Below are 11761 nucleotides of genomic sequence, written 5' to 3'. Positions count from 1 at the left end.
CTGTCATTGGAACTTGTCATACCACTTTACACCACTAGATGAAGCTGTTCTGTCATCCTATCGTGTTCAAGATAGTTCAACCTCAACTGCATGTTTCAGTTCAACCAGATTTCCTTTCATATGCATATGGACGGTTATATTTCACTAAATTGTAGTTATCACGATTATATTCAAGATATTACTAAAGAGTTTTTTGTATTTATTTTCTTTTTTTTTGTTTTATTTGTACTTGCTGTTTGGAAAATTCCATAACTGTTTCCTAGCAACCATAATCTTTACAAGGGTAAAAACTTGTGTAAATTGCACAATATTTCATGTTAAATAAATGTTTCAACTTTCAGGAAATTGTCCCTGCTTTTTCTTGTCACATGTATAAATAAAAAGGCATAGTAACAACCACAATGAATGACTTTTCTGATGTCCAACTCTCTAATCTCTGACACACAATATGGTTTTCTAAATGGCCACTAAACCTGACTAGCTTGTGTACTTACAACTGTTTGAAGCATGAGATGAAACAATCTACTTTGATTGGGCAGCTGCTTTTGACAGTGTACCACAAGAATATGGCGTATAATTAAATATAGTCAGATTATTTTCCAACAATTTAACTGGCAGCTCACAGTCAAATAAAATCTCAACTGTTTCACCTAAGATTGCACTCAAAGCCGGAGTCCCACAAGGATCCACTTTAGCACCAACCCTATTCTTATTGTTTATTATCATTACAGATACTTGCAGTAGCACTACAAAAACAATGCTATATCATCAAGGTGTAGGCCTTATTTTTTACATATTGTTAAATATGACCAACTGAGAAACGTAATTTTATGAACTGACCATAGGAGTTCTTCTCAACACACAAACATCTTGGAGTATTGATCAGCGACGATCCAAGTCACCGGATCTTTTTGCTCCATATATTACCTTTTTATGTGAGTGTCAGAGCTGACACTCACTCACTGTCTGCCTCTCCAACCCAACTCCTGGAAAAGCTGCAGAGATGTGTTATATACATCATTTTAGGATACAGCTACACAAAAACCCTAAGTAAATCGGAACGTTTTGTCCCTCGTGCCACTCAAACAGTGCCTGTTATGGCTAGATTGTGCATTGCCAAGAGCCCTTTAGCCCCACTCTTTGTACATCCAGTATAAACTTGCTAAAGCAAAGGCTGGAACAGTCAGTCACCTATTTATTTGTTTTGCAATCAAACAAATGAAATGTTACAAAAATACATGGAATTGAAGTCTTCAAATCCTCACCGTGGAGTGACCGAAAAATCAATATTTATTGTCTGTCTCTAATGAAGGGCCGGTTATAACTTTGATTTCAGCACACATTCGCTGTGGCATAGTTTCAATAAGCTTAGAATATTTATTTCCATCCAGTGTGTCATTATTCCTCACACAGATCTTGTATTAATGATGCTGGAGTGACCACTGCACAAAGTCTTCTCCAGCTCGTCCCAAACACTCTCACTGGGGTTCAGATCTGTAGTACATTAGTTTCTGCTTCTCCTTAGATGATTCCTCTGCTTGTTGCCAATGATTTGACACTTCTCAAACACACTGACATCTCAACACTTCCTAAACTTAACCATCAATCACTCACTTCACTGTTCACTTTCTGCACTACATGTGTAAACTCAACTGTAAATTTGTCTACATATTAAGCCTTTTATTTTTTTATTCTTATTTTTTATCTTATAGATAGCTTATTAGCAATTACGTCATAAGGCGCTGGTACAGCTGGCAGCCCGGTGTAAACGCTCTCTCTTCTTTCTCACACTTATTGTGCTTTATCTCCTATATTTTGTAAATATAGTTAGTATATTTTTTCTATTTTATTGTACGATAGGGACACGCGCTGGAATAGTTTTTTAATTCAACTGTTTTTGACTTTTTTCGGCTGGATTTGAGCGTTTTTCGACGCGTTCGTTGTGTTGTTGTGACGTGAGCTAGCTCCGAGCGAGCCCACCAGCCCCCCCCCCCGCGCCCTCCGGCCGCGCTAAAGTACGGCGTGTCGTCGGTACACGTTTATATACACGTTTATATGAAAGAGGAACTTCACGAACGATCGGGACACGCACTGGAATCGCTTTAAATTAACTTGTTTTGACTTTATTCGGCTGGATTGAGTGTTTTCGTCGTGTCGTGGCGATGTGCCTTGGCTCCGGCCCCGCCCCCGGCTCCGGCCCCGCCCCCCGGCCGGCGCCGTACCGCGTTTCCACAAAGGAGGAACTCATGAAACTGCAGAGAACTGTCGTCTTACCCGGAGATCGTCACGTTATCCCGGCGCAATACTGACCTAACCTAATACTGATGTGCAATTCTGTCGTATGTGCAATTACTGTGAAATTCATGTGCAATCTATGTGCTGTCGTGACACATATTCATGTGCAATTACTGTCGGGATCACATGCAATGGTATTTATTTATTTATTTGTCTATGGGAGTTTCTATTTATTTATAGGAGATCTTCTACTGAAAGTGTTTTTCAGACTTCCTATAAGTGATCTGTTCTTCTGTATCTACCTCTGTATCTACCTGCATTGCCCCAATGAAATTTCCCCATGTGGGACAATAAAGGAATATCTTATCTTATCTTATCTTATCTTATCTTATTGTTATTTTTATTCCATAGCAGATTTAAATTGTTTCTCTTTTGAATTATTCATTGTTCCTTGTTTTATGTTGCACCGGATCTCCAAGACAAGTTCCTATATTTGTGAATTCTGGTCATTGACAATGGCAATAAGCCATGACCACGGGATTTGTCTTTCCACATGGTTGTTTCAGAAATAAGAAGCCACTCACTGCATCAGTTGGGTTTAAATACATTGTTGCAGCTAAAAGATCATCACCTGCAGCAGTTCTCCAGCAGGAGGTGAGGGCCTACTGTATTTGCTTAGTTGAATCCAAGTGGTGACCTTTTTTTTTAAAAAAGGCAGTGTATGTTGATGATTGCCATGGTCTTTTAAACATACACACGTCACTTTTGTGGTAAGCGTTTGTCAATACCTTTACAGGCCATGACATTTAAATAAAGATTTAAAAAAATCATTATATATTATCAACATAAATACAAACAATTCAACCCTCTCTTTCATTTATTGAACAAAGGCTCTACACCTAAATAAAACTGATGTTAATTCTACAGCGTGCGCAGTACACTATAGACTTGATATATCCGGAGCTCCAGCACAGGCAGCGGTGGTGCCCGGAGTTCGCGCACCTGCATGGGGCTGAACAGCTGTCAGCTCCTTCTGCAGCGCGCCGCTCCCGCCGCCGCGCGAGTGATCGACAATTTCAATTCAACTACAAATAGTAACTCAACAGATATAAAATGACTACATAGTCTGATTGTTTGGTTCCCAGTTTGAACGTTTTATCGCAGCTGTCCATCGCGCTCTTCTTTCTGGGTTTCTGTTTTATCTGATAGAACTTCTCTCCGTTTATCTTCCCGGTTGCTGCACCCGACTGCCACACATACCTTCACCATTTAGATTATAGTAAAGCGTGTGATATCATTTATGAGGTTTTGGGCCTCTCCGAACCGTGTTTCGTTGTAAATCGAAGCAGACAGACGGCAGTATTGAATGGGCTTGTAGTGGTAAACACGATCAGCAGACGGACAATATGGCGAAACAAGCCTGGGGGCGCTCGTGTGATGTCATGTGAATGAGCTCTATAGTCAAATCAAATCAAATCAATTTATTTTTGTAAGGCCCAAAATCACAACAACAGTTGCCTCTGAGGGCCACAGGGAGAAATGAATCAACAATGTCTGTGGTGGCGATGGAGTCAGACAATGTCTGTGGTGGCGAGGGACGATGTCCCAGGGTCCTCTGTCCTTAGACTCTCCTTCTCGGCCAGGAAAAACTACAAAAAAACCTCTTTGGGAAAAAAGCGTAGAAACCTGGAGGAGTTCCAGTGAAGGAGAGATCCGACTCTCACAGACGGACAGACGGACACGAGGGAGACTGGAGCTGGACCCACTCTTCAGGCAGATGAGGGACCGACTGAGTCGAGCTGGACCCACTCTTCAGGCAGATGAGGGACCGTCTGAGTCGAGCTGGACCCACTCTTCAGGCAGAAGAGGGACCGTCTGAGTCGAGCTGGACCCACTCTTCAGGCAGAAGAGGGACCGTCTGAGTCGAGCTGGACCCACTCTTCAGGCAGATGAGGGACCGTCTGAGTCGAGCTGGACCCACTCTTCAGGCAGAAGAGGGACCGTCTGAGTCGAGCTGGACCCACTCTTCAGGCAGATGAGGGACCGTCTGAGTCGAGCTGGACCCACTCTTCAGGCAGAAGAGGGACCGTCTGAGTCGAGCTGGACCCACTCTTCAGGCAGAAGAGGGACCGTCTGAGTCGAGCTGGACCCACTCTTCAGGCAGACGAGGGACCGTCGGAGGCGAGCTGGACCCACTCTTCAGGCAGATGAGGGACCGTCTGAGTCGAGCTGGACCCACTCTTCAGGCAGAAGAGGGACCGTCTGAGTCGAGCTGGACCCACTCTTCAGGCAGAAGAGGGACCGTCTGAGTCGAGCTGGACCCACTCTTCAGGCAGACGAGGGACCGTCGGAGGCGAGCTGGACCCACTCCTCAGGCAGATGAGGGACCGTCCACACAGGGCAGGGACCACTTCACCAGGGGAGGGGCATCTGGGTCCACAGGTCCTCAGGAGTGAGAGAAAGAAAAGAAGGCGGTGAACAGTTTGCAAGTGGAATCAAAAAATAAATATTGTTTGATAGCATAAGTAGTCAGAAGAAGAAGAGGATAGTGCTCAAGCTGTCATACTTCCCCCAGCATAGTTACTCCTAGGGCAGCGTAGCTGAAGCTGTGGGTTTATCTTTCTGTTCCTAACTACTCTGACCATAAGCGATTTCGAAGAGGAACGTTTTAAGCCTGGACTTAAATGAAGAGACTGTGTCAGCATATTTAACATGGGTCGGGAGCTGATTCCATAACACAGGAGCTTGGTAGCTAAACGCTCTACCTCCTACAGTACTTTTAGAGACTCTTGGCACCACCAGAAGGCCAGCATTCTGAGAGCGAAGAGCTCTGTTTGGATGATATGGTTCTATAGCATCTTTGAGGTAGGATGGGGCCATGTCATTTATGGCTTTGTAGGTCAAGAGTAGAATTTTTAATTTGATTCTAGACTCGACGGGGAGCCAGTGAAGAGACTTCAGCACTGGCGTAATGTGCTCTCTTCTTTTTGTTCCTGTTAGTAATCTTGCTGCTGCATTTTGAACCAGTTGAAAGCTTTTTATGGAGCTTTTAGGACACGCTGCAAGCAGGGAGTTACAGTAGTCTAATCTAGTCGTTACAAATGCATGGATAAGTTTTTCAGCATCACTTTTAGGCAGGATTCTTCTGATTTTGGCGATGTTGCGCAAATGGAAATAGGCTGTTTTACAAGCTTGATTTATATGAGCTTTAAATGAGAGCTCCTGGTCAAATAAGACTCCAAGGTTTCTTACAGTAGAACTGGAGGCTACACTGACATTGTCCAGTGTGACTATCTGCTCAGATAGAGCGTCTCGTAGATGCTTAGGGCCAAGCACAATGACCTCGGTTTTTTCAGGGTTAAGAAGCAGGTAGTTTAGTGTCATCCAGGTTTTTATCTCCTTCACACAAGTACTAAGTCTGTCTACTTGATCGCTCTGATCAGGTTTCATTGATAAATACAGCTGAGTGTCATCTGCATAGCAGTGGAAGTTAATGCCATGCTTTCTGATAATGTTGCCTAATGGCAGCATATAAAGAGTAAACAGAATTGGACCGAGTACCGAACCCTGTGGCACACCGTAAATTACTTTAGAGCTTGGTGAGGAGCTCTGGTTTACATTAACAAATTGGAACCTATCAGATAGATAGGATTTAAACCAGCTGAGGGCTGTTCCTCCAACACCTACATCACATTCTAACCTCTGCAGTAGAATGTTGTGGTCGATGGTGTCAAACGCTGCGCTGAGGTCCAACAGAACCAGGATTGAGACCAGTCCATCGTCAGCGGCTAATAACAAATCATTTGTGACTTTAACTAGTGCAGTTTCAGTGCTGTGGTGGGCTCTGAACCCTGACTGGAAAACTTCAAATAAGTTATTGTCCTGCAGGTGGCGACAAAGCTGTTTTACTACAACTTTTTCAAGGATTTTAGAGACGAATGGAAGATTTGAAATAGGTCTGTAGTTTACCAATAGGTCGGGATCTAGATTAGGCTTTTTCAGAAGAGGTTTAATGACTGCATGTTTGAAGGACTGTGGAACATAGCCACTTTCGAGTGAAGTATTTATTATATTAAGAATAGGGTCTATAATTAGGGGGAGAATGTCTTTGAGGAGTCTGCTTGGAATGGGGTCTAGGACACAAGTTGAGCTTTTAGAGGACATAATGGCTGAAGTTATCTGCTTGATCAACAGCTGTGAACCTTTCTAAATTTACAGGTGGATTTATATGGGACGTTAGATTTACAGCTTGGGCTAGTTCAGGGCTAATAGCGGGGGTAATTTCATCTAATTTATCTCTGATTGTTTTTATTTTATTATTAAAAAATAGGAGGAAATCATCAGAGCTAAGTGTAGCTGGGATTGAGGGCTCTACTGCACTGTGACAGTTTGTTAGCCTAGCTACAGTGCTGAAAAGGAATTTAGTGTTACTTTTGTTGACTTCTATTAGATTTGAATAATATCTGGTTTGGGCCTTACGCAGAGCCTGCTTATAGGACAGCAGGCAACTTTTCCATGCTTTTAGGGATTCTTCTGTGTGAGAGCGACGAAATAATCCCTCTAACTTTCTAACTTTTTGTTTATGTGAACGCAGTTCTTGGTTGTACCATGGGGAGGCGCGCTTTGGCCTAATGACCTTCTGTTTTAACGGCGCGACAACGTCAAGAGCAGACTTCAGAGAATTCATGGTCAAGTCGACACATTGATCACTTAAACTGGGACTAAAACTGTTCTCAGCAGGATCACATGACATGTCACTGAGTATTGGCTCTATTATTTCTTTGAATTTTGAGATAGATTTTTCAGATATTGTCCTTTTCATTATAACTTTATTTTGTGGGACTGGATGATCTTTAAGAATAAACTGAAAGGTAATTAGGAAATGATCTGACAATATAGGGTTTTGAGGGAGGACAATGAGGTCACTAATCTCTGTTCCATACGTTAGGACAAGATCCAGAGTGTTCTTGTGGTAAGGCAAGGCAAGCCAAGTTTATTTGTAGAGGACAATACGTACACAAGGTGACTCAAAGTGCTTCACTCAACAGGAAAAAAGAAATGAAAATCACAAAGACATGACAGAAATCTCAAAACCGTCATTTCTATTAATTCAATTTAACAATTTTGCAGACATGAGTCATACATTTTGTCCGTGCTAAGTGATCCACCGGATGGAAAACCAAATCTATTGGACCACACAGGTAGACACTCTTCTCCATATTTATTTGACATTGCCAGGGTGTTTGACTGTCCCTAGACGTCAACGCGCTATCTGCCTCTGCACATGTCTGTGCTGGGCGTATGTATCTTTTACGACAAATTACAATTGAGTAATTATCGTGACAAGGCTACACATGTAAAGTGCGTATTGAAATATGCAGTGTGTGTGCTGTGTGAGTGATGTTCATGCGTGGCTGAGCTGAACTGAATGTTTTAGTGTGTTCAACTGGGCGTGAGCGAGGCGGAGACGTGTACAAGATGTGCAGAACTGCCCTGTACCTCACCTCTTCTAGAGACACAGTACAACTGCACCATAACTTCTCTGGTGGAGGGTCCGCCACTGGCAGATGTCTTCAGTGTCTCACCGGGTTTGTGGTTATGAAGGATCCGAATAATAAGTTGTGTTAATATTTGAATTCTCGCGCTAGAGGAAGACCATCATTTGGGACAGTCTCAGGTACATTAGAGTTTAGTTGTGTGCTTGTTGATTCAGCAGAAATCTGTTAGTTCTTGGTCCTCTGTGTTATTTTTTATTTAATTTTTACTTGTAAGCCGCCACAAACGGTCCATGTCTTTCTATGTCCCAGAGGTGCCAGAGATCTACAGTTCCAGAAGCAAGGAGCAGTGCAAGAAACACAAATGTTCAATTAATTTAATATTGTCCACATAGATTTTCTGTCACTACTACTGAACCAAAATGTAGAGTACACTTAATTTAATGAAATAAAAGTACAACATCGGAAAACTAAGCTTGAGAACAAAACAACAGTATAAACCTGTGGGAGCTTTGATCAAACCGCCAACCTGTGGAGGATAAGCACTAGTCTAATGCCATACTGTGAAACATTCCAGGCAAACAAGTAACATCTCCATGACGACAAGCAGACAGTGAACCCTCCACCTGAAAAGTTACACATTGCGCCTTTAACTGAATGCCTGTTGTTGCGGCGGGGCCTGAAAGTCACACAGCAGTCAAACCTCCATCGTGTGACTGGGCTTATCTTATCACTCCTTTGCTAAACTCCATTACATCAGGAGTTTGTTTACAGGTTCTCTCCGTGGAGCCCAGAGGACGTGGACATGGACCATAGCGGGGTCTTGAACACGGACACGGACAGGGCTGAGACCACCCCAGGGGATAAGGGGCAGCCCGGGACCCAGCCCTCAGTGAAGCGTGGCTCTGTCGTCTCCCCCTTGCTCCACACGTGTGCTCACAGCAGCGTCCCCCCACAGACGGCGCTCTCCCCCGCACAGACGCCATCCTCCGCTGGGACAGAGCCGACACATGGAGACGTCCCTCAGGAGAGCGGTGAAGAGTGTCCCGTGTGCACCGAGCCGTTCCAAACACAGGTACAGTCTGCACAACAAGGGCCGGAAATGAAGGGGAAAATCACAAAAATACAATAATAACAGTTATTTATTTAGAAGGTCAAGTTTATTATGTTTTGCTGAAAAATGTTGCTTTCGGGACAAATTTGTTTCAGAATATTTAAAAAAGAGTGAGTAATTAAGTTGTTTCGTTCCAGCTTATTTGATGAATCCTGAGCCTCAGAAAAACCTTGATTGCAAATGTCTCATTTTTTGACGTTATAGATAGAGCTGTGAAGGTCTCCTGTGTTTTGTTTAACTCCATAAATTATTGCCAGACTCGGGCAGACCATTTCCGCTGTCAAACTAAATATTAGATGTAGAGTAAAAACTGTAAAGACTCAAAAAGATAATGGATGTAACTTGAGGGAGCTTTGAACGATTGTTATTGAAATTGTCTTAACTGCACATTCACTTTACATAGTGACTCTATCGGATGCCGTCATTATAGAATCTATTATTAGAAGCCATTATTTGAGCTGATTAAACAGTCTCGAGGTAATGGCTGATTGCTTTCCTGTGGAGGGTTGTTGTGTTGTCGGCTGTTGGTTTGACTGCCACTACACTGCTGCTGTGGTATCTGCGTGCTGCGTCTTGGACTGGCGGGGGCGCTGTGTCGGTCGTCATGGTACAGAACAAACATGAGAGCCTTTTGTTCATTAAGATCACTGTCAAGTGTAACTGTTAAACTATTGCAACCACAAATGCAGAGTGATGTACAATGGGGTGGAAGTTTAAAAGATTTTTCCACTTCATTTCGAGCTAATATTCTCTGTTATTAGTATTTGCATTGACACATGGAAATTTGGTGGACATTCAAATGTTTATGTGCCATTTTGTATGTACTTTTGTGCATCTGTATGTTGGTAGGGATATGAGGAGAATATGTAATTACTGATAAGTATATGTATCATACACTATACTATAAGCTTTAAATCAATCAATCAATCAATCAAAAATCACGTTCATTACAACCGCGTGCTACATTAGCATATCGGGAGAAAGCTAGGTTTTGTTTATTTCCCCCATGGTAATTCTTTCTGCTGCCAGTAGATGACGTGCTAACACAAATCCTGACAAAGGAACGCCTCACAGATGTAAAACATGTGATGCCAAAGCGGTGGTCCTCAAGAGCACGTTTAAAGCACAACATCAATACAAACGACGCATAATGTGTCCTTTAAATGCTTTGGTTCCTGCGTCTTAGGGAGATCACGCCGCCGCCGTCCTGCACTGTAACCACCCCGTGTGCCAGCGCTGTCTGCAGTCCGTCCAGCGCCTCTCCGGGGACCCGAGCCGGCTGAGGTGTCCGCTGTGCCGACAGACCACGCCCCTGCCACAGTGGGACGTGCTGAGCCGACAGGACGACATGTATAGCAGGGGCGTGGACATGTGCGAGGGGGGACGGGTGGACACGGGGACAGACCTAAGCTCCTGGTCCAGATATAGACTCATGAGGATCTACTCGGTTTATCTGTATGTGTCTGTGCTGGTGCTGCTGCTGGTCATGCTCGGGTACCTGTTGTCCCGGGGGAAGATGTAGACTCAGGCAGAGCTTAGAGAGGGTCCCATGCAACAGCCGTTATCTTCTGAGTTCAATCTCAACTTCAGTCTGAGTGGCAGGGCTCTGTTTGCGGAGGTCTGCTACGTGAGCCGCTAACGCCACCCAAACACTGCTAACGTTTTCTTAATAAACAGACAGAATAATAATAAATCAGAGCTGAATTATACTTTTTAGTGATGATCTCTCTCAGCTGATGGTCTGTAATTCCAAGTTTGTGGTGCTGTGAAACGTGGTAAAAGTTAGTGTAAACAAGAAAATACTTCCTAGTGTCAGCTTTTCTGTTTCACTTTTCTGCACTGGGTTTTATGAACGACCGAATCAATCCGCTCCAAAGCAACCCAGTGGAAATATGGCTTAATAGTGTAGAACTTATGCAGAAAAAAGGACTTTGAACTTAAGACTGTCCTGATTTGGTCTTGATTTGAGCCCCTTTTAGTCCTGATTTGGTCCTGTTCTTGTTCTCCCTGGTCTACTCCTGGTCTTGTCTGGATTAGTCCTGGGTTTGTAATATTTTTTGATGCGACATGAGTGTGAACCAAACCACTGACTGTTTAAGTATACACTTGAGAGTAAATTTAAGTATACAAAAGTTAGTCTGTCACCATTTCACATCCCAAAACATGCTTGAATTAGGGTTTTCACAAAGCCAGTACTAATTTTGACTCCAAATGTTCATCTATTTTATTCCTTTTGGTCAGACAGTTTACCATCTTTATATGTTTCAGAAGCGACACATGGGATGAAGTAGGCAAAACATATAAAGCAGGTAAAAAAAGGCTTTTGTCTGACATAAATTAAAAATTAACTATTGGCAAAGAATATTTTGTGTTTCTACTTTTTGTATTGTGAACATTCCCCTACACAAGAAGCTCTAGATGTGTTCCTGAAACATTGACTTTGCAGATTGTCTGTACATATTTGATCCATTTAGTCCAGCAAAAAAATGATGTTGACTCTAATTATTAGTTCATTTATTTTACAAATTACTCCACACTTTTTGCTCATTATATCTGTTTCTCATTTGTACCACATGAAGATGGATCGTGGTGAAGCTGGTAACGTTGGCTTCACTTGAACTATAAACAGTATCAAAAGCACAAAGCAACACAACGTATGATTGCACTCGTTTCACATCCATTTGGTAATTATTGTGAGGAGGTGAACGCTTGACAATTGTGAAGTGAATTGTGAATCTGGAGCCGGTGGTTTCGTGAAGCTGATGATGGGCGACATGTGGAGCAGTGTTTTGTGTTCACCTGTGAACCTGAGCACGGTGAGGTGACAGATGAGTGTAAAATGTGAAGACGCGTTTGATGTTTCCTTTTGAACTTTGAATAAATTGAGACGCCATCCAAAACATGTCTGCCTTTCATT

General features: G+C 42.9%; 1 protein-coding gene across 1 annotated transcript; it reads left to right on the top strand.

Moving 5' to 3' along the window:
* Positions 1 to 8535: 8535 nt before the first annotated feature.
* LOC140366992 (uncharacterized) lies at positions 8536 to 10366 on the top strand. The gene is made up of 2 exons (XM_072453270.1): positions 8536 to 8805; positions 10031 to 10366. The coding sequence occupies exons 1-2, from the start codon at positions 8536 to 8538 to the stop codon at positions 10364 to 10366; spliced, it is 606 nt and encodes a 201-aa protein (XP_072309371.1).
* The last annotated feature ends 1395 nt before the right edge of the window (positions 10367 to 11761 follow it).

Source organism: Eucyclogobius newberryi, unplaced genomic scaffold (assembly GCF_026437365.1).
Source record: "Eucyclogobius newberryi isolate DKJ021-1_F unplaced genomic scaffold, fEucNew1.0.hap1 SCAF_2, whole genome shotgun sequence".
Taxonomy (NCBI): domain Eukaryota; kingdom Metazoa; phylum Chordata; class Actinopteri; order Gobiiformes; family Gobiidae; genus Eucyclogobius; species Eucyclogobius newberryi.
Note: the sequence above shows the minus strand (reverse complement) of the source record. Positions and strands in the feature narration are given on the sequence as shown.

Excerpts from the sequence above, each read along its gene's own strand:
- LOC140366992 (XM_072453270.1), top strand. The coding sequence starts at position 8,536 with ATGGACCATAGCGGGGTCTTGAACACGGACACGGACAGGGCTGAGACC. Across the intron at positions 8,806-10,030 it reads CCGAGCCGTTCCAAACACAG|GGAGATCACGCCGCCGCCGT; the intron begins GTACAGTCTGCA and ends CCTGCGTCTTAG.